This window comes from Rhopalosiphum padi, chromosome 2 (genome assembly GCF_020882245.1).
Source record: "Rhopalosiphum padi isolate XX-2018 chromosome 2, ASM2088224v1, whole genome shotgun sequence".
NCBI lineage: Eukaryota > Metazoa > Arthropoda > Insecta > Hemiptera > Aphididae > Rhopalosiphum > Rhopalosiphum padi.
The window spans coordinates 23,270,438-23,296,530 of NC_083598.1; the positions used below are offsets into that span (position 1 = coordinate 23,270,438).

The 26,093-nt window shown below is 25.5% G+C and overlaps 1 protein-coding gene across 1 annotated transcript in view; it reads left to right on the forward strand.

Annotated features, from left to right (window-relative positions):
• LOC132921825 (dipeptidase 1) overlaps positions 1–26,093 on the forward strand; it is a 140,427-nt gene that overhangs the window by 25,098 nt on the left and 89,236 nt on the right. The window contains exon 2 of the mRNA XM_060985050.1: positions 4,766–5,052. Within this exon, the coding sequence (XP_060841033.1) occupies positions 4,783–5,052 (270 nt within the window). The 5' untranslated portion in view covers positions 4,766–4,782. The remainder of the gene's footprint in view (positions 1–4,765; positions 5,053–26,093) is intronic.

Below are 26,093 nucleotides of genomic sequence, written 5' to 3' on the forward strand. Positions count from 1 at the left end.
TATTTTGTGTATGATATTATTTATTTATATGTACTTAAAAAACGAAAAGAAAAGAAAAGAAAGTATGAATATTTATTGTACCTCAATTTAAATCTTCCGAAATTCAGATATTGAAGCATCTCATTTATAATTGTTGTCTTTACTATATTATGTAGACTTAATGTTTAATAAATTATTAAAATTTATAATATTTAGTATTTGTTATAAATGCATACAATAAATGTATAGCTCTATATTATCAATAAATTATTTTTATAAGAAAAAATCGTCGGTTATTACTTACAATCTAGGTATACTTACTATGTAGTATATAACATTATATTGGGTTAATAATTTTTATAAACCAAGTATATTTAACTTTTTGATACATTTAATATTGTATAGCTGTATACTTATATAGATATCTTCAAATAAATCATTTAAAAATAACAGTGTAATAATTTAAAATAGTTCAAATAAATTTAAAATGGAGTGTTTGATATTTGATTTAGACCACGTATAAGAATCAAAATTATGGTTTTCGTATGATAACACTGTCTTAAAAATAAAATATTATCATAGAACATTGTTAAAAAACAAATATAGGTATTTTCCAAAGATAAATATATTTAATACCATATTTCACGAAACATCAGAATTGTTATTGTAATATTTTATGTAGCAGATATATTCTGGAATAAATTCTAACAGTTCAGGCGCAAATTTATGGAGTGTGGGGGAAGAGTTCTACATATTTCATATTTTTTATAGTTAATTTAAAATCACGGCGTCTAAATCGTGTTTTAAACTTCATAACAGCACCATAGTCTGCAGATAACACGTTTGGTCGAAAACCGTTACCATTAATTAGGTATTATAATTACATTTAACAATCGTTTACTAATTTATAAATTATTTGAAATTATTTATTATTACGATTTACGATTTAACTATCTAAATTATAAATATACATTGAAAAAAAAATTGAAGCCCTGCTCTCAATACTCTTAATATCAGTTTCAGTCCTGTTCATCAGTTGATTTTTCTTCTTCTAGTTTAAAGTAGTTATACTATATAAAAAAAAATGTTAACGAAACTACCTACATAAATACTGTCATATTTTCATTCCATAATATTATATTATGTCATTCATAATTATCCCTATTCGCTACCCTTAAATAAGCTTTAAATTTACTTCCGTAACAGGTTATAGTGCAATTCATTTTAATAACGCATCTAATGTTTTAATAAAAATGTTCAAATAATCATTGACGATTTAATTTTAGAATCTATATTTTGAGCTTTTTTTTCATAAACAAATAATTATAATAATCATAATTTATATTTATTATTAAAGTCTGTATTAAATAAATGTATTCAAAAAAAATTTAGTAAATTTAAATTGACATAATATCAGATAAGTATTTGAGTGATATGCTGTTATTTATGTTCTCATAAATGTTTTGAGTAAAAATATATTGAAAAAAAAAATGAATATATCTAAGATAATCACTAAGTATTAGCAAAAGGTTAGGCTGAACCATTTTCATTAGAATAAAATATGAATTGCTCTAACTTTAATTAAAAATTTAAATAAATTATATTATAACAGTTTATTGATTTAAGATTCTAAAACTAGATCAATATTTAGCGAATTGAAAAAAAAATAACTCAAAATAAAATGCAGACAAGATACTAATACTTCCTTTCTACACGCATCTCAATTCGTCCACCACGTCCGCCACTCCTACACGAAAAAGTATTAACAGGCATGATAATAATAAAAAAAACACCATTGTACAATTAACCTTTTTTGCACTTCAATTTTTTTATTACATTCAAAATTCTTAACAACACATTACTGCAGTAAAATGATTAATGGAATTTTTGACGTTGAAAATCTGACAGGAAGTCGTTTAGTCTTTTTGCATATCGTGGTGCTGATGACGACACTTAATCATCATTTCCCAAAAGAAAACCTAACAGATTTACAATTCAATGATCCGTAATGACTATCGCAAAAGATGTTGGTATACTTCTGATATTTAGCTTTCGTGTGGAAAACACATCATTATATATTATATATTTCGGATATTTTTACCATAATCCATTTTAATAAATACAAATTATACTCATTACAATTATTCATATTTTAATGGTAATAATTAAGTGAAAAATAAAATTAATTTGTTTTATTAATTTAGGAGTATAAATTGAGCATAATTTATATAAAAAATATTGACACTAGTATACACAAATTTCCATAGCCTTATATGTTATAATAATATTATAGTATTAGTTTGATATTAAACGATCAAATTACAAATATCAACCAGAATTTAAATCTTTCTATTATACTGTTAATTGTTATTGGTTGATTTTCAAAAGTGAAATATATAATCATAGTCTTATGGCTGTTTTTAATTTATCAATTTAATTTGAAATATTTTAATTTATTTAAGCTGGTAAATGTAATGGTGATAATCATTTTATTATTATCAGTTTGTAATAATAATTGATTTTGAATTTATATTCGTTAAAAATGATTGGCATTATTATATAGTGACCTGAAACATACACAAGACATTTGTTATTTCAGAATATGTATCAAGTAGATATTAATTTAAAATAATATTATTAGTTTCATTTAATGTATAGTTTTGTTTTCATACGTTTAATCGATCAGTATCAGCATTGTGTGTCATGTTACAATACGCCATAATACACTTATTTGATGTTTGGATTTTTATCATCATATAAATACTCAAATGCGTATGGTGTAATTATAAAAGCAATTCCAGGAAAATTTCTTTTCCCGTTAAAGTTGCTATAACGATTAGCTGGAAAAGTTCTCATAAATAATACATTTTTTTTCTATTTTGAATACAGAATGCATTTTTTATTTCCTATTACAAAGAAAAATATTTTTCTGAATATTTCGATTTTATAAATAAAATATTGAAACAGTTGTTAATTAGTTAAAACTTTTAAGGTAATTAAAGTTTAGATGAGCGGCTCCCATCACAGTGTATTAAAACCGTCGAAGGAAGATTTTTGAACAATTAATAAAATTGTGTCAATACATTTTTTTAGAGTTTAACAATATTTGACTTTATTTACTATACTTATAAAATAGTGTGTTTAATCATTGATTAATTCAATTATGAATAGAGACGATATTTTACGTCATGGCCGACTAGGTAGGTACTTCAGATGATTGTAATTTATTAAATTCAATATTTAAATACTGATATACTTTATTCTTATTGGTGCTTGTAAAAGAGTGTTACGTGCATAGATTTTAATTTGACTTAAATGAAAAGTTGGAAGTTAGATTATTAAATATATATTGTAGGTATAATGTAGTATATACTTATAGTGCTAACATAATAATAGTTATAATTCAATCGATTTCGCTACCCATAGTAATTACACGATTGAACAGCGAATTGAATTATTATTGGATGTAAGAAGTGCCAAGTGTGGTATCTTCGTATTTTTATTAGCTCCAGTGTTTCATGCAATATACATAATATTAGTGTAGAACGTGACCGATAGAAATTTCCATCTAGAATCGTTAACAATGAACCTACGGCAGTAGTCCTTTTAGAGACAAACAAATGTGCTCCCACTATTATCTCAGTCACTTTGTCTCTCTTTCACACTCGATGGTAAAGTGTGCGCACGTTTTTCTCTCTCCTTCTCTCTCTCATTCTCGAATAACGCTTGAAGGGATCGATTAATTCTATACAAGCTGGAAATTAATGGTTTATTTGTTCCGCGTGTCGGACGGAACCCGATAATTAAACTTTGAAACTATGGAAAGCAATACATTTAAATGTACTATGACATTCGCCAATAACTTCGATGTAAAATATGAAAATTATTGCATACTTACGGTCTATATTACATAATATGTACCACACACATACATGTGCACACACACAGACAACGTGTTATAAAATATAGGTATCAATTAATTGTGGGTTTCGCTAAAGTTATTTTCATTATTCTATTAACTGTATTTGTCATTTAATTTAAAAGGCTGTCTTCAAAATGATTTGGACCATTAATGTTTAATTTCACAGTGCAAAATAACTTAACGAAAGTTCATAAATTTCATCTCTCTCTCTCTCTTTCTATATATATATATATATATATTTACTAGATATCTTTTAATAAAAGACTAGATTAACTTTTTGAAACTTTTGATTTCTCCATGATTCCCAAATGTAATTGAATTAATGTATCATGATAAGTAGTTTTGTTTTAGTAAGACCATAATATATTATATATTATACATACATACATGTATATAATAGAAGTGAAGTTTTTTATATTTAGAAGCGAAAATTAAATTTTAATAAAGTTGATAATTAAACTTACACTATGTAAAATATTTACTTTATATGTGTCGTCTGTATAATTTTTGAATACAAATAACTATAATACAATTTTTTTTAAACTTTAAACTTTATAGTTAATATTATTATATAGTCGATATTATTTGTAATATAATATGTAATTTTATTTTTAGTATTAATTGAATATACAGTACTTTATGAATTACATATTTTACCGATTTTAGCATACACGAATTTGCTTATGATGTGTTTATGTTAGGTTAGGGTTTGATACTTAATTGGGGTTAGTCTATTCGTAAAACAATAGATTAATGTAAAACACATTGTCATTATATAAACATGATTATGCATTTACACAGTTTAATTTTAATAGCAAGTTCGTATCATCAAACTTCTATTTTTACTTTTTTTTTGTTTTACAGATAGTTAGCTAACGACTATGGTTGAACAATTGCTACAAGAACGATGTGGTCGGCAGTTATCTTCCTGCGTGCGGATGAATACCAGACTGGCTGGAGCGGAATTCGAACTAAATTGTGGAAAGAAACAAAGTTCCAGAAGATCGACGGAACAGAGAGAAAGGGGCCATGTACCAGGAATGTTCGACAGAGAGGATGTCGACTTAGATTTAGATCTCAAGTATCATCTTCAGACTTGTACGTGTTCTTGCAACCACATGGGCTTTGGCAATTATATGGATTATTATCAGGTTAGTTAATTGTTATTATAATATCATATACATAATCGCCAATCGGTATAGATTATATTATATTAATACATTACTGTACATTGCCTACTTGTATAAGCATCTAATAGTAGTACTATGTATTCACTGTATTTTAACAATATTCGTACAACAGCTTACAAAGTTACAAAACCATAGAATCATGATCTTAATTGTTTTTTTTAATATCTGTAAAACATATATATTCACAAATTAATTAATATGGTTATTTAATTATTCTAAAAACAGTTTGTCTTATGACAATTTTAGAAAATTACTTTGGCAATGTTTCAAAACCCAACAATAATGTTAATGTGTACTATAGTGTGTAAACACTAGTTTTTGAATGTTTAAAACACATGGACTGTGATACAATAGTGGTACAATGTTATATATAATAGTTTAAAACTTTTTGTGTATAAACATAAATATATGTGTATTATCATTACACAGTATTGTATGTACACATGAATAAACAATTTTGCAACATTTTTTTTTTTGAATATATAAAATATCATTAGGTTGATAATTCAGTTAACAGACCAAGAGTCAAAGAGGATAGAGATAACAATCACCATAGGTTAATTGTTTTATTTTTTTTGTTAATTTTTATAAAATTGTAATTCTTCAAAGCAAATTATATATAAGTAATTAATTTGTTTATAATAAATAAAACGTACTTCATAAACATATATAATAAATTTAGTTTAAGTAGATTATCATATTTAAATTTTACATGAAATTCTTTAAGATAATTCGGAATTTTCCAAGTGCATTTTTTTTTGTTTTGGGGGTGGATTAGCCTATTGGCCCACTTTGGATTTTTCTAAGGTAAATGAAAAGAGTTTTAATATTTCAAGTACGTGTTTATCGTTAGATATATAAATGTTTACACATAATATAAGTGGTAAAGAATATCAGGTGTATAATATAAAAATCCATAAAAAAAAAAAAATAGGAACCTGCTAAAAATTGTTCTTTAATAGAAACAATTAAGTTACGTATCTACTAAAGGAATAATTAAATCACAGTGTCAACTATATCAATATTTTAAGAAAAGTGAAATATTTTAGGCAACACTGTAGACTTTCATTAAAAATCCATTTTATGGTATTAGGGTAAAGGTTTAGCGTTTAAGCACTACATATAGCTATAAATGTATATTACATATATATACATCTTTACGTTATGGGTAGCTTAGTCAGCTGAGTTCAGCTAAAGCTTATGAAAGTATAGCATGATATATAGTAACTTCATCGTACAATTAATAATTTATTCTATAATATAGAAATAGAACTGTATAGAATTTTTCAAAACTATTATTTGAACAGTGAACATGGAATATTGACATGTATTGCAACTGCTTGTAGTAAATAATATTCGAAATACAGATTTTAATATAAATATTCCTTTGGATCGTACATGCGTTTGAACTCTGATCATTAGACATGGATGGTTGATTACGAGGAAATTCGAGATAAATAATAAAAGGGATTACTTTGAAAAACTTGGGTACGTGACTGTAGTTTTAATTAATCCCCGAAAAGCTCAATGTGTCGGAAAGAGAATATTCAATTCTACCTGTCATTTTAAGATATTTGTCTTGACAGAGAAGCACCAGATATATTTTTATCTCAAATAACAAAGTTTATTTGATTTATTAGGTAAAACACATTAGAATTGGAACATTTATGAATAAATAATTCCTATTTGGGTTGCATGGTTGATTAACTGAGCTGAAATATATTTTTGCATTATTATCATTTTAATAGCTTTTCGTAAGTAATATATTTAGTATAATATTATTATAATTTAAATGTAATCATTAATCACGGAAAAAAAGATTAACATATTTTAAATAATCTAATAAAAACAACTACCTATATGTACCAATTAAAAACATAATTTTATTTTTATTTTTTTATTTTTATATAATTTATTAGCCATAAATGTTTAACACTAAATTTCTGGTTAAATTTTAATCTTGATATACATATACAGTGTGTTAATTAATTGAAAAGTCTGTAACCCCCGTTCAGGATGTAAGTCAAATATTTTAGTGCTGTTTTTTAATGTAATATATATTGTATAACTATATAATTTCCTTCCTTTTATCATGATATATAATATGTCATCTATTATTACATAAAAAAATAAAAAATCTGTACTAAAACATTTGTATACATGCAGTACGGTTGCAGTACTATTAGGGTTAGATTTACAGTAAACTCAGTAGTACTTTTCTATAAATTAACATACCGTATAATGTTTATATTTAATGAAAAAAATAAATAGAATAGCTTGAATAATAATTTATATGATATATTTTTTTTACCGTGGAATATTATTTGATGCTAAATAAATAATAAAACATATTATAAAATATAAATTATCATTATTTTTATACATATATTAGGTATCTATACCTATTAAGCTTCTAAAATTTGAACTATAATTAGTAAACATGATATTTGTGCACTTTGTTTTAAGCTTAAATTGGTTCCTGCTAGAGAACCATTTAATGATATTTAAACAAAATTTCAGTTTCAGAATGTTTAGGATGTGTTTATTACTCTAAATAATATAATACGCATAATTTAAATTAAGAGGAAACATTAAAGCCACTTATTAATTTCTTCGTCATAAATTATATTACACTTGAAGATCTGAAACTATCCTAAAATCTCCAAAATACATAGCTTGTCTTTGTTTGTCAAGGGAATAAAATACGCGTTGTCTACTGTGCACTTTATGACTCGTTCTAAAGTTTTATAGTAACTCAAATCGTAACTAAATAATAGTTTAGACGTTCTTTGTATAGCGCCATATATTTCCCTTTTCAACACATTTTACTTTAATTACTCACCTGCTACTTTAACTGATTACGTAAATAATCAAGTTACTATGGCGAATACAGAATTATATGATTTTTAGTGTTTCCAATAAAATACAATTGTCGTTGTCCTAAAACGGTGATATAACTTGATATGTCATAATACAAATGAACAATCTACGAATTAAAACCTTGTGCTTATGAACAAGGTGCATTCACATATTTATATAAATTCGAATAATATTGTATTATATGACAAACTAATTGTTTTCAGAGATCTAGAGCGTAACGTAGATTCTATTTTGTATTAATTTCCTTTTGTATTCTTCTGAGCAATATTATTCTTTCATTGTATCATGGATGGACGTTTAATAAACCTTACTGTTATATAAGACTTTTCTTTTATAAAGACACTAATAGATACTTCTTGCAAAGCTATAAAAAAAAAATCGAACACAGGTTATTACTTATCAGCTACTATACTCTCAAGACTTCAAGTATAGTAGTATAATCACAAACCTTTTATGGAATATTTCAAATTATATTAAACCTTCATGGCATGTATAGTACAAAAAAATCAAACGTAACAATGCTTATCTATTATTTTTTGTGGGATATAATTTTCATGAAAAATTTGATTGTAATTTACGAGTGATAGAAATTACGTTTAGAAAAATATAAATTTAAAATTATGTAAGTAATTAATACTTAATAGTATTTACTTTGATTTTAGTGTTATTTTAACTATATTTAATATAAATCAAGCTGTAAGTTTCTAACTTTATAAAAAAATTTGCCTAAAATTATAACATTAGTATTAGAATATAATTTTAATATTTTACGTGTCATAAATTATTTTCTTAATAATTTATAATAAATTTTAATGTAATTTCAACGTATAAAAATTCATTTCAGCGTGTTATTAATATATTATATAAAATAATAGTTGTTAGTTACAAGCTCCTTACGATATATTGAATTATATTTTATTAGTGTGAAAACTTCATGTTTATTTAATACAAAATACACATTACACTTTAATAATTGTCTTTAAGCATTTTATAAATAAGCAAATTTAAATTTGAAAAAAGGTACTGCACAACTGTTGAGAATTGGATTTTTTCAAAAATATAGTTGTTTTCAAATACACGTAGTGATAAAGTGAGGTTGATCATAAAAAAACAATATCCTTTTTTAGTTTGCTTTGGTATTGAATATTATATTATGTATAGTGGTTTAACCTTGTATCAAAAAGCTGTTTATGTTGTAACTTCATACGATATACAACTACTGAACTTCCCAAGGGTTATCTTTTCATCAAATTTTTGTCAATATTGTTTAAAAATTCACTATTAAATTATTGTTTTTGTAAAAAAAATCATCCAAAAATGTCGGCCCTTCGCTAATACAGCCCGAAAAGTAGATATTGTCACCATTAGAACTAGAATTGGCCATACACGTCTCACATTCACACATTCCTTCTGCAACCGCTTTGCCAACACGTAGAAAGTTGGTATTCGAGGAAACCAACATAGCTGCTTTTTATAACTTTTAATACTCTATTAGACTTATAAAGCTATTGTAAGCTAATAATTCAAATTTAAATAATATGTATGTATAAGTATATTATTTAATTCTTAAAAATCGTTTTTACTGTTATAGTATTATCTATTTGAAATATAACGTCTATATTACAAGATCCATGTAAAACTTTATTGGCTAATGCCACAAAGTAGTTCTTATTCTAAATAACAATAATAGGTAAAAAAAAATTGTTTTTTCCAAACTTTCAAATAACTGCTTTATGTAAGTATTTTTATCAAGAAATTTCTTTCGTAAATACTAAGAATTTTTTTTGTAATTTAATATAAATTATTTACTTCGATTCCATACATAAAACTAAGATGTGTTAGTAAGTTCCAAGGGAGGGAGAAAAAGGGGTATTTGACTCCCCTAGAATTTTAAATTTTGTTTTTCCAAGCATTATCTGTTATGCACTAATTTAGTGGATAAGAATACTTTAATTTTTGATAAATAGTATAACTCTCTTTAATAATAAATAAATAATTTTATCTTATCGTGGTTTGAGATATAATAGTTGCTCGATATAATAATAATACCTAATTGTAATAATATAATGTTATAATGACAAAACATAATAATGTACTATAAAAAAAATGTATAAAAAAATCTCCATTTATTTTTAAATTAATTTTGTCCCCCTCCTCTTCTCTAGAAAAACGTCTGAGGACGCCCATGGTGAGTCCTATTAAAACATTGAAATTATCACTTATCGGAAAAGCTTATAATTTTAAATTGTGTAATTTCAAGTGCGTATAATATGTAATACCTATATCATGAATTGTATAATACGTTTGCTTATGTTTTTAGTTTGGTGAATGAAATACTTTAATAAATTACTTCTATTGAACCGTAGGTAGTATAATAATGAAAAGGATCACGGATTTTATACGGTTACTAAACATACCTACATATAAATTAATTCTACTCTCGTACAGGCGCTAAATAATAAATAAACACGTACAAATATTATAAATGTATTTTTTTTCCGAATTGTAACAATAATCTGGTCACGCTTGTCCTGCAGGGATGTAGTTTTAATACAGAAAACATAAATAAAAGCATGTAAAAAAAAAAAAAAACGTTCTTTACGAGACAAGTGAACGACGTCACTTTTTTATGTCATCAAGACCTGACGACCACGTACCGGCGTAATATTTCCCCGACAGATTTTTGTTTTTGACATGTTGGGAGAAAAATACTCGGGACACGTGCATTCGTGCTTGGAATTATATAAACGATTGGAATACAAGTATATATCGTTGCGTTTTCTTTAACCAATAATAATTATAAAAATTACGCGTTTTATCATAATTATTATAGGGTACTTTCTTTTTGATGTTAGAGCAGCTCGAAAATCCAATGCTAAACAGCAGATTCGATACAAAATGGTAATATTATTTTGATATCTCATCTAGATTGTATAACAAAATAAATTCGTTTCTAACAAAAAGATAATGGATACCCTATTATAGTTATGTACAATAAAAAATGAAAAGAAACATATCATTGCCTTTTGAAAGTCAAAATATGCTACAATGTCGTCGATTATGGATATATCATATTATATTATATTTAACAAAAAAAAAAAACCGTACTATGGGATGCAATATAAATATTCTTTATTCTAATATTATAATCGCGTCATCTGCAACATCGGTTATATTGGCGGAACGGCTTGTGGATGTTATATATATATATATATAACCATAATATTATTCAATCATAGAGTATTTATTCTAGTTACATTCGCTTTTCTGTACATGTATAATTTATAATATATTGACTATTTTCGAGAACTATAATTATACATCAGAGACCCTATCTTTTGTGCATTAAGTATTTTCTGTACCATAATTCGAATTTGGATTAACTACATTCACCATTTGCCTAGAATGATATGTGTTCGGGTGCTCCGTTGTTGAGCATTTAATGACGTTTTATTGGCTTTCATTTGGGGCTGTCTGGTAACTATCAATTTTTATTTTTGATGTTAGAAAATCTAAATCTCTGTCCAATCATTGTATTCGATGTCCTTCGTGATAGTTTTTATCATTTAAGTCTTTATGCAAAGTCAATAAAGTTTTGGACAAATAAGTGAATTTTCAAAATTAATTCGAAATTCTACCAAAGGATTTCGTTATAGACGGCTGTTATAGTTATTGGGAATAATCCATATATATATACTATATTTAGTATAATTTTTTTTATCAATAAACTATCATTTTCACATACGTTACCCCAGCCCCGCCAAAAAAATTCAACATTTCTGGAAAATCGGTTGAGAAGGGATTAAAAAATGTTGTTAAACAATTCACAGTAATTAACTACTCACTAAAAATTAACTCAAAAAAATTACAAAATTGAGATTGGATGAAAAATGAAGGTAAACTTATGTATGGTTTTCTCAATAAGTTAATATATTTTTTAATCACATATATAACTTATTAACGGACATCATAAAATTAGTAATAATATGACAAGGAACATAGATGGATATATCATAATAGAATATTCTATTTACTCTAATTACTTTATCAAACTTCTCAGTTATATATTTTTATATTAAAAATTAAATTCGTTTTGTAATGTACCAATGGATCATAAATAAACACAAATAATAGAGAGCTAACCGCAGAGTAACTAGGTATACACTATATTTACACTTTGATACGATCAATATTTAACCAATTTAAGATGAATCATAATCAGTGAATTATCTTATATTTGTATTGTATATTTGTATTATTAGTTATTACATATTACGTGAATTGTGAATGAACAATTAATAGTTGTGTTTGGAAATTTGCAAAGCAAGGATTTAAAATCAAATCAATTTTATAATAATATGGTATTATAACATTATTAGTAGGTACATTACTTCAATGTAGATACAGTATATAAATTAGTAGATATGTGATCTTAAATTAATTATTTAATACTCATTTACTACTAAACTATACACAAGTAACTATTATAGTAACCGTGAATTATAATTTTGGTCTAATTCATCATCTGGCTTGAATTTAATAAAATAGTTAAATTTTGATGGTAATGGTGTAATTTAAATTATCAATAAAGTTGATATTTCTCATAATGATTGAAAAATAATATTTTTTAGTTTCGGTTAAAAATAATTAAAACGCTAAATTACCTTTTCTTTTTAATTAAAAGTAAAAGTTGTATTTCGTTCTTAATACTTAAATTGTATTAAATTAGTTTATTTATTATATGTTTCATTGTGGACATTTGAATATTTTTGGAAATAATATAATGATAAAATAAAAATATTTTAGTATTAAGTTCAGTTGAATAAATTAGTGTATTAAATTGTCAATAAAATACTAAGCAAATATAAAATATATTAACTAGACAAATATTAAACAGCAAATATGACTATATAATATTATGATGAAGTAGCTCTGTTAATTTTTAGAATATAGCACAATTATATTATAGTTTGTTAAATAATAAGTACGATCTTACATTATTACGGCATTTGTATATAATAAATAACTCGATTAGCCAGACTTCAGCCTTTGTGATATCCACATCACAAACAAAACCAAAGCGACATAATGCCGTCAACTTTACTCAATCAATCAAACATAAACAAAATTTATTTTCTTAGAAAATTGTTTTCTGACCCCTATCATAGTCCATACACTTAATAACGATGAAGAACTATTAAATAAATCCTAAAAATACAAAATAGACATACTTGAACTAGTTGTGTTACTGGTTACATTATGATTACAAACATAAAACTAAATTGATATTGAGATTTTTTAAAATGTCTTATATTTAAAGTATTATTAATGTACTTACGTATACTTTGTTTACGCTACACGTATGGACAGATATCATAATTTTAAGTAACCAGCGGATATTCATTGGTCTGATATATAGGTTTTAACTTGAAAACAAATGAAAAAAGCATTGTTAGCAATCTATGTATAAAATACAATATAACAATATAAACATAACATCCAATGGAAATAAAAGTCATTAAAACGGTTATCAATGTTCAATAGCCAATAATATAAAAGTCGCGTATCTGCATTTTCCATAAAAGTGTCATAAATATGTTTATTATGTTTACTATAGTTTGATGTAATAGTCGATGGTTGTATAAACATTTTTGGCAATTATTGATATATACCTACAACATTGATAATTTTTTTTTTTTTTTTTATCTCAATTGGTATAATTTATTAACATATGAAAATATGTGCTTTTATAATATGATCAAATGTTGTAGAAGATTTTTATTTTCTGCGATTTTTTTTTTTTTTTTTAATTCAATAACCGTTCTTCTGCAGTTTTCTAGTTTCGATATTTTATCAACCATTAATAACTAGAAAAAAAGTTAAGATAATATAAAGTGTCGCTTTATTGAGATAGCATAATATAAATTGTATGATTTTTATAGATCCAATCACGTTAGCTTTAATTGTTATAAAAACTTAGTAGAAAATAAAAATTATTAATTTGCATAATTGTACTCACGTTTTACATTATAATGTTCGATTCACTATTATTTAAATGTTAGAAATTATTATGGATATATTATATTATTTTAAGAATGGACTGTGATTAAAAAAAAAAAAAAATCAAATGCTAACACTAAGTGGAAGTAATGTGACTGATGCGAGTATAGATCTCTTAAAGTAATGTATTGATACATTTGTATTTCCATGTAAATAATAATATACTGTAGTCATTTAAAATACTATTTATCTTTCTATGAAAACCTCTGGCATGAGTTTCTCTCTCACTCAATGCTGTGTTCGGATGTTGTAGATAAGGGATAAGAGATGAGACTTGAGTGCACACCATTATTAATATGTCTACGGGAAATACCTATATACTCGTAATGTCGAATAAATGTTTACTATTTTGTTGTATGAAATAATTCATCTCATCAACGTTACAGGACATTTTAAAGTATTCGTTTTGTTCTGCATTAACTCACTAGCTATATTATAGAAATAAATACTATAGTATTATTGTGTTGTATATAAATAAATAGGTTTTATTTGTATATATTAAAATACGCGTTCGTTACCTACATACAATAATTATTGTTCATCGAATATTTGTACATTAATCCCAAGAATATCTACTATTATGATAATTCGTCATATTGAATTACATAAATGGATTAAACTATTTGATTAATAATAATGGCTGTACTCAGGATTCATTTATATAACTGTGTAATGTACGCATATCCGTTTAAGGTAAAATTAATGTACACTATGCTAGTTTACTTATACGATTACAACCTTGGTACATTCTGGTTGTATATAGTTCAGGACGTAGGTGCTGTGATTGTAACAAACAACCTATATATGTTTATTATATAGTATAGACCTACCTATATTTTTCATTTTATTAGTTTAATCGTTTGGGTTTATTTTATTTATGATTTTAATGAACTTTCTACCCCGGTTTTATAGTTAAATATATTTTTGTTTTTACTAAGGATAACCCCAGAAAACTGGACAACTAGCTAGCGATAAAGTAGAAATGAAGTTTAATCATTACAAACATTTCCAATCTACTAAATATGATTGGTTGGATGGATATCAATAGTTTCTTCTATCAAATAATAATATTGTTATTATACTATAATTTTAATTGTGTAGAAACTTTTTTCTCATAACAATAATTCACTATTGAAAATACTTCAATATACTGAGCTTATAAATTTTGAAGTATGTTATTATCGTAATAATATAGAATTCAATATTAAAATATGTATGTATATTATATGTATTATATATACGAATAATATGTTAGTACTTTATATTTTAATTTAATTTTACCTTTTTTATTTTTTGAAAATAAGTTGTTTTAATTTCCATAAAATCAAATAAAAAATGAGGATAAAAATGAAATTTTTAATATTTAGCCATTTAAGTATTTAGTTAATCCTATTGTAGAAGATAGGTAAGTTTAAAATTTAACTATGAATAAAATGTATTTTATAAATATATAGCATAAAATGAATTCAAATCAAATGTTCTTATTTTTTTATACATTTTCACAGTCCAAGAATTTATAAATTAGGTGTACCTATACAGATTTATGGATATATTATTCGTTATATTTTGGTATTGTTAAGGATTTTTAAGATTATACGAATAAAATAATAACACAAAGTAGTGCATTTTATAGTATTACACAGGTTTTAAATATAAATTAATATTTTCATCTGTAAACTTAATTGATTTTTTTTTTGTGTTTATTTTTAATTTTTTTTGTTGAGAATTAAGATTATTAAATATTAATTATGTATTTACCGATTGTATTGCAAATAATTAGCGTAATGGTATTTAGTTTGATGTAAACATTTTAGTGATCTTGGGATATTATTTCTTCCGAGTGTATGCAGAGTGAATTGTGCCACTACCTATCTAATTAAATTAAAATATTTAAGATTAATCCTAAAATGGAATATAGTTCTACGCTATGCTATTATACTATTACCTACCTTAAATTAAATGTATCCTCAATTATAACATTTATAACATTAAAATAACTTATATATTATTTAAATATAATATTATAGTTTAATTTTAAATTTTAAAATAATATCCTTATCAATGTCTTAATAATTAATTATTTTATACTAATTTGGTAGGTATATGGTTTTAGTATTTTACAAAAACAATAAGATTTATATTAATAAAAATATAAGTATGATATGCGATAAGAATGTTTATTTAATCGATTATATATTAAATATAACCAATTTGTATAACAATAATTGTAATCGTTCTCATTTATCTATTACGCAATACATATTTTTTCTGTAAAAAATGTTTTTACTAGAATACTTTATACTATATAATAGTATATTATTTTATTTCTTTGAAATGTATTTAAAATAAACTTAACTAGGCGAAACTTTAGATTCATTAGAGCCTTTAATCCTTATAATAAAATACTTCATTGACTTTTCAAACTCTTGACTTTTGCTTCTCAGTAAAGTCATTAAAGACTCAGTGTAAACTTAATGAGTATCATTTAATAATACTAAAGATAACCATAAAGAATTTTTAAGAAATTTTCATTATCATCAGCAGATATACCTATTATATACTTATTAAATATATATTATTTTATTGAAAACTACATAAAGTCTATAATTAGAGTCAGTCATAGGTATAAATAAGTTTTTAGAAATTACAAGGAGAATTATTGAAAATGTAAAAATCGTAATTTAGACAAAGTTTTTAAAATTCTGATTTAAGATTATATTTTTTACAGACTATAAAATTAAATTAAATTCTGAATAAACTGAATTTTATTATACAAAAAAAAGTTTTAATCATAATTGATTATTATCAATTTAATTGTTATATGTAGACTCCTACTAATGTCTAATACTTTCATTCCAAACGTGAAGTTATTATATGTAGTTGTTATTATAGTATCTACATATTATTATTTGTAATATTTCATACGGATTAGATTATGTCCGTTTGTTGATTTTTGAATATACTTACGCTAAACCACGATGGCAGTATCAACCTACATGACAAAGGACTTGAAAAAAATATTTTATATTTCTAACTTAAATTAATAAAAAAAAAAACATATACTATATAATCAATATCACAGTTCTACAGAGTTATGCAATTCTAAGTTTCTTTATTGTTTAATTATTATGCCCATAGGTAGACTAATTTATTAGAACATTAATTATTGGAACAAAGTGCATTTATCAAACTTTTGTTGGTCCCGTGTCAGAAAATTACCAGGGTCCTTTCCTAATGAAAATATACAGTCTTGTATAATGTATATATTTTCGGTGAACTTATTGGTTTTCGAGTGTTTGGGGGCCACATAAATAACTGTTAAACGAGAAATTCCATACAATTTTCCAGTCAATTGCAAAAAAAAAAAAAAGTTAAAAAACTAACAGCTACTCAGCTGTAGGTAGGTGTAAAATGTATCGCGCCATTAATAATTAGGCCACTGAAATGGATGTGTTAAATTCAAATTCAATGATAAATCTTTGTAGATACACGACTATAAATGCTTCTAAATGGAGATTATCTAATATTTTAATAATAATGTTTATAATTTAACAACGAATATATTCGATCATTTTATAAAGTAACGGGAAATGCTGGTTCGCAGGCGTAAAAACTAGATCCGATTTTTTGCCATCAACATCCCTCGAAATTGATGATCGCAGTATTTTCGTATACTAAGATTCGGTGTGTTCGGGGTTACTCGTCGTATATCGTAATATAACATTTTATAATCAATTCGTTCGTCGGTTCGCTCAGAACGTAACAACGATATAACCAAAACGTCGATAATAAAATTTAAGGAGATATTACTATGTGGCATGCTGCAGAGATTGATTCCGTGCAGTAAACACAACATCTCGTCCGTTCCGAGCGTTTCGCGGCGATCCCGATAACACGCGAAGCACTTCTATATCGTGCGGTGTGTTGCGCACTCGACCAAAAAGTCAATGTCGTTTGGGGAACGGGTGCAGCTACTTTGACGACGTGCAATGGGCAATGACGGTGTGTACGTGTTGGCCGACGTCCGTTTGAGGGTTTGTTCGCGCCAACGTTTTCAGCCGCCGCGCTGATCGCCGCGCTCTCCGACCCCCCCCCCCGCACCCCCATCGCGCGCCTATCGTTTGACCACGTTAAACTCGGTCCAGTTCACCACCGCGAGGACGTTCGATTCTTTCGCCGATACCTTTTATACTGCGCGCCGAGTATATCCCGTATAAATGCATAGAATACGATCACTATATTATTATTAGGACACGCGATCGCCCACAATATCGTCCGTCTCACGAGAATATAATATTTGGTAGTACAATTTTATGTAGGCACGTGAAAACCGTTGTAGCTGCGTGTGCGTCTGTATAATATAATAGGCGCAGAACGCACTACGATGGTTTGTATTGATTTCGCCGTTCCGACGAATTCGAAATTAATATTATCGTTTAAACATGGTTTCGCGCGAAAAATCATCCGATCTCCGTTAAAACTATACTACTGCAGCGCTAATGAAAACTCTCGGACCCGTATAACTAACGAATAGGCGTAATATTATAATATATATATTATTACTATTCCATTATATATGTACGAGCGAAACATGCGAACGATATTTTTAACCGAGTTATGTTTGAGTCACACGTGCGCATAATGGTCAAATTTATTCGATTAGAACGTGTTCTGTTACGTCGAAACATTTCACGTTTTTCCCGTAACATAATAATAATTATTATAACACCGCATTCACCGACCGTCGGTTTTCGTAACGGGTCACGGAGCTTAACCCCGAGGCAAGTGTCCATTCATCTGTGTGGCGATAATCTTTTTCGCGTCTTCATGCGCCTCTAGCAGTCGAACGCCCCATAAACATCGAGTTGGCGTAGAAAATGCAAAGCAATGCGCACAAAAGTCTGTTACCTATCGTGTAACTACATAGTGTGTTTGTGAATTTTATTTTTTAATACATTATTATTTTGCGTAATGCGTAACATAATAATACATGTATATTTATATTTTTACATGTGTATGTATTATATTATGTGTACGTGTTATGCGTGTATAATATGATTATTGTAAAAATATTACAACGGTTAAAATATAACGAAATTTCAGTAGTGACATATCCGTCATTAATATAGTTATTTTTCGGTAGGTAGTAATATAATCATAATGTATACATAGTGAATAATTATTTAGTATACAAATCGTAATTATTTCTGTTTTCTCGTGAATTTCGCTATGTGCGGAATCGATATTTTCAGAACAATAATATATGCGATTTTAGAATTGTATTATTTATTTAATGAATTCTTAGAAGATTTAAAAATAAATACATACTGAATTCATTTACTTTATTATAACCTACTTGTTTAAAATAAAAAATATTTTAAAAGAGTGTTACATTTTAAAGTTTTATAAAGTATAGTTTTAAAAAAAATCTAAAAATTAACTTGTCACGTATGATTTGATGTGACCATTGTGACCCAGTGGACTAAATATAATATATATTACTCGAAACTGATATTTTGTAAAAGTATTCACAAATAAATGTTGGGTCGTGGCCGTTATAAACATATTGACAGTAAATGATTTATTGTTTTACATATCATATCAAATACAGACTTGTATTAATGTATAATGTTTATAAAATATTATTATCATTATAGTGAGAGATAATAATAATGATAATAATAATAATTATTATTATTATTATAACAACATTATCAACTCAATTAAATTATAGATTCCTACAATGAACAATTCCACAAATTAATAAATGGATTAAGGATAATATTGTACACATTACTTAATATATATAATATACCAATTTCAGTAAAATTGAAGTACCTAAGAAAAGTAATATATATAATATATTACACTTGATAACTATTTAATGATAGTAGTATAGCTTCTGAAAAACTTTTTTTAAAATTGTATTTATAATACTAAATAATAAATACATTTATATATTAGTAGTCATAAATAATAAAAATGTAATAGTTAAGTTTGATAATATTGTAATGTATATTGTTCGTACTATTTTATGCAAATTGCAGAGAACGCAATATTATTTATGACTGACAACTGTTTAATATGTATTACAATTGCCTATATAGTGCGTTATATTATGAACATAATATTATAATAACTATACATCAATTATTATTTTAATTTATAATATCAGAAAAGTTCATAATTTGATAACAAAATTATACAAACGAATGAAACATTTTTTTTTTTTTTTTTTAACGAACAAGTACATTACGTACAAATATTAATTTAAAATAATTATTCATCCTGAACCTTTTCAATCCGTAGGTAATTCGTATTTGCAACTGCTCATATCGAAACGTTATTGATTTCGAATTATTTTCCAAATACACTCAAGTATACAACATATCTTGTTGAATTCAATATCCTTCGAATCTTTTGAATACGCATTGCGGGGTTTGTATCGGTTCAAAACACACGAATACTTTGTAACCGCATCCAGCAACAAAAAACTGGGTCGTAGACATTACTTTCGTTGATTGCATTAATTTATCAAAACACAATCGGTCTCAGTGAAAAATAAATAACGCACACCATATCACAACATATTTGGACACACGAATCCGTGAATCACTAACAATAATACAAATACAACTATATGTTATACCTGCATCATGCCATGATTTTAAATAATTGTACGCGTCAGTTTGGATCCTGAACACAACTATGGTTTTGTCTGTATTATGTTTTAATATTACATCAAAAAGTATTTTACAGGTTTTTTTATTCCGGAAAACATCCGGATAGCACTGGAAACGATCGAAAAGTTCAATTATATAATTAATTAAATTGTAAAATAATTAAAAGTGGATGATGGTACAAACGTGTAATTTTTGGAAAAAATTGTTGAAAAATATCAACGAAATTTGTAGAACATCGGTGTACAATAAAATTGATCATTTTAATGTACCTTATTCGAATAATTCGAATAATTCGTTAATTATATTATTATTGTATTAGTGTATATTTAATTATAATACTATTATAACAATTTAACAATTCAAAATGGTATTATCATGTAAAATAGATATCATTAATTTACCTACTCATTATAGTCATTATTAAATATTACTTATACTCATAAGACACAAATAGATTGCATACATGTAACATATTTTATTTCAATATTCTCCTTCTTTCTCTCTCTCTCTCTCTATATATATATATATATATATATACCTATATATGTATTCAATACGTTCCGAAAATTTATTTTTCGCAATTTGTTTTATGTGCACTTAATATTTGAAAAACGTCCAATATTATAAACATTACAGGAAACGTCCTATACAGGGAGGTCCGGTCTAAATGGGTTTTTGAACGAGATCATTTGTCATTGTCCACTTTCAAATGTATTACAATAATGCATCACTGGCCAGTGCTATGGTGAGCGAAGTGATACGAGTATCCGTATGATCGTGTTTTACCTTGTCCGCTGATATTTTTTTATTTTTACCCGGGTTCGAATTAGAAGGTGCGGAACCTACTTGGAATACGCACCGGTCAAATTCCGAATACATATTTTTTGTGTTATTTTCACGGGCTGGTGAGTTTGAGAAGTGGTTTGCCAACCTTCTCCAAAAATATGGCACCTCCGCATGTATTCAGTTGAAATGGTCCGTGCTTTATGCGTCCCCCTCCCTAACATACACTCAAGCACATGCACTTGTATATTTATATACCGGGTGATTCATTTAACGTTTAAACTTCATTTATTATTTCAAAATCTATTAACATTTTTGAAAAAATATTTTTACATAATTATATTTTTTATTATTATAATTTTGTTTATTTTTTAATTTTTTTATGACAATATGCGTATTTAATTATTAATTCAAAACTAGAAAATTTTTTACAGTAATTCGATGAATTGTTGACGATTATTTTATGATTTATAAATATATAATATTTATAAAGTATGATTTTTAGGTTATTTGATGAGTGGAGTGGGGTAGTACAGGTACCTATCTAGCAAAAGTCGATCCACTCATCAAAGCTTTACATACTCGTAATTTATAACTAATAAACTAATTGTCTGAAATTGGATTTTTATACATACAAATACTTCTAACAATATTATGATTTGAAATATGAAACTAAAATGTATTTCGTTATTAAAAATAGAAAAAATTAAAAAATTAAAACGATAAAAAACAATAAAAATTATTTTTTCCCCATAAATGTTGTTTTTAACGACTTAAAATTAATTGAAAAGAAATATTTTCACAAACATTAGTGTTTTTTGAAATAATAATACGTGTTATGTTAAATGGATCACCCTATATGTATAAATAAATGTATACGGCGATAACGAGAATGGAAAGCTATTATTATTTCGTGAGATTCAGTCCAATCATCCGGACCTCATGCATACGATCCGTAATGGATTTCTATAGGAACCCACAACGAAATAATTTCACAAACATTTTTTTATAATATTATTCGGCATTCGGGTGCTGTAGGTAATCCTACTCGACAAGTATATTATTATGCAAGGTGCGGTGGAGTGTCCTAACGTTAAACGCTATAGTTACATACAGTTGCAAAAGAATATTAATTTTGTATAATGTTGGACGTTAAAAAATGAATTATTATAACCACTACAGGTAGAGAATAATAATAGCAATAATAACCCATTGGTTTTAATGACTTAATATTAAAAGTTCAGATATACGTGTTTTTCACAAAAAAAAAAAAAAATACGAGTACAGAATCGGATTTGATGTACAAAATGATTATAATTATCATTAGCACCATTTACTATTTTATAAAAAAACGTATAAACATAATATTATAATTATTTTACATTACTTTTTAGATTTATATTGTAATTAAATTAAATTTAGTATTCGTCCATTTTTATCGTTTCTAAGATATATGCTTCTTTTAAAAATATAGTTAGTTTCACTGGTATTGATGACTATTATACTTGTTTTGTGAAATATTACTAACAAATAAAGTGAGTTTATTCATTTAATAAGTTTCCATTGTCATCGAATAAAATTCTGTTAATACGAAGTATATCATTATTTCTGTAATGACTAATGTAATATAATATGATTAGTTCCAGATTCAGGGTAAATAATTACATGTTTAAATATTATTAAGCTATTTATCATAAAAGTTTCAAATTTTTATACTTTTTTTCAAAGTTGCCAATTTTGCAATACTATAGATGATTGAATATAAAAGCAGATGATGTGGATGCAAAATGCCTATTAGTTATCTTTATTTGTATAATTTTTATTTTGTATTTATTTTTGATGAATTACTGAATGTTAGAAATTTCGTGGACATATTATTTTGAAAATGCTCAAAAAGTATGCTGTATTTTGTATTTACATTGTATATATTTCATACTTTTTTGTAGAACGTATATATTATATAATATTATAAATTCGTATTTTCAAATATATTCAAATTTTACTGTAAATATATATTGTATATTACTATTGTAAGAACAGTATAATACATTTGTATCACATAAAGTCTAACGTTTAGAAATATTCTTTTATTTCAACTTCAATAAAATACATCCGGTGTGGACAATTTCAATTTTTATCAGGTATTCTGGTTGAATTAACGATAATAGTATACATAACATATATATGTATGTATATATATGAACAACATATTATTATGATAGCCTCGTAAGCCATGTTATTTTTGTAAATTACATCATTATGTCTATATTTGAGCATTTATGTAAATATTGCTTATTTTTAATTTTTTTCTAAGATAAACAATTAGACAATTAATAATACGCTATATGAGATTTTACAAGTTTTATTATATTGATTGTAAATATTTTAATTTTTTTTATTATTATCATTTAATATTTTCACATTTTATTCATTGCTGGTAATTTTATCGTAATTTTTGTTTCAAACGGCATTTGAACTTACTATTCTAAGTTTTTTAAATTCAATGACATTTATATACTTGTTTAAAGAAAGCTTTCAATCAAGACCACATAGATTATTTGGCTCATTGATTAAGATTGCCATGTGTTGACGATGTTAAAGACATTGAAATATTTGTACTCCGAAATCTTTCAATTCAAGCGTTCATTTAGTGCCTATGCCTACCGTGTATATGCAAACCTCAGTCATTACCCATTGGGGTTCATTAGGTACAACATAAATGGTTCCAATTTATCTTCATACCATTTAGCTTCATATTGTCACGGTATTCAATCGATAAATACTGTGGTGTTATACTATTTATGTGAATGTCAGTTTGCTATTTGGACCAGTATACCCGTATAATGATAGAAACCAACTGATAAAAATATTATCTAATTATTGCGTTTGGTTAATTTATTTTATATTTTTGTCCTCTATATCTGACTATCCCGTTTGTGGATATAACATTAAAGTATACTGTATGAAATATAATTTGACAGCACTTAACCAACGGATAAATATCTCTAATCCATATACTATCCTCGTGGATCTTTAAGTCATCCCATTTATTTTCCTGTGTTCAACAGCTTACAATATCTTATAGTATTTTTTATACGCTATTTACCTAATCCAATAAATGTTATATAACGTTAAATATTAATAGATAGATCATTGAAATCATGTTAAGATCAACGAAAATTATTAGTTAGCGTGTTATAAGGATATGGATATACAACTAAAAGTTGTACACATAATAATATTCACAATAATCTGTTATTAGATCGATGTTTTATCTATGTAACTCGATTTCATTAAAAATGATTAAGATAATGTAAGCGGAATTATTTTATCTCAGTTTACCTATTAATATACTCTACGTTTTTCTTCCATTTTGTGTTCTGTAAATTAAATTATGACAACCTAATATATTGTAAGACTCAAGGAGAAAAACATATATATAATACTCATTTTAGTCCTTTATGTATTGATTTAAAATTTTTAAAACTTATATTTATAAATTAATAATAATACAAAATAATCAAATACGTATTGTTAAATACATAAATAAATGTTCAATGTATTATTGGTTTATTTATTTTATAGTTTATTTTTTTTTAAATAATATTTACTCTATTACAGTGAAATTTGTATGCATCAAAAGAAGAATTAAATCATATATATTTTATATTTTTTCCGATAGTAAATTATAATATTTGTTTGAAAAGTATTTAATTATTTTACTAATAATTTTAAATGTAAATAACAAAATATAATATATATTTATTTATATATAATATCAAAATATGCATGGGCATGGCGTTATTGCTTTATAATATTAAATTGATATTGAATAATATTATAATATTATTAGAAATGTGTACATTAATACATATATATTAAAGCGATGAATGTTTTATATGGTAAAGTGAATTAACACGGTGAAAAAAATTACACAATGCTGAATTAAAATGACTATTTCGTAACATATTGTCACATTTTACAAAGTATAAAAAAAGTCATTCCCATTTCATGAAAATATCTATTTCATAAAATGTGAAGGTATGACATAATTATTTATAAGTATAAAGTATAATTCATATTGGAATTTTGGAATGAAAGTTATCTTAAATACGTGATACAAAACTTGTGGTCTCCATCTAAAATAGGCGTATTATAATTCATAGTGAATTCACGTTTGATGTTAACGATATAGCTTGTTATTTATAATTTTGGTGAAGTTTAACTTATTAACTAATCTAAGAATTATCTGTATTCTATTGTCAATTTATATCAATTTGTATTTATTGTATTGAAACTTGAAACACGAGGTAGTGTAAGTATTTTTATAGCGTAACTGTTTATCTGCTCATAACTAACTTAAGATTTATAAATGTTGAAAATAAAGCTATCCAGAGAATCTAAATAATGTTTTTTCATCTTCAAGATCAATATTAGGTTAATGTTCTTTAATATTTTATGTTTGCAATGCTGAATCGATATTCGGAAACGGAATCTTAAATGTGTATTAGGTACCATGTGTAAGAATATGCTAACCAAACCAGTGATGGATAAATTTGAATTTTTGAAGTGAAAGTAAAATATTTATATACAAGA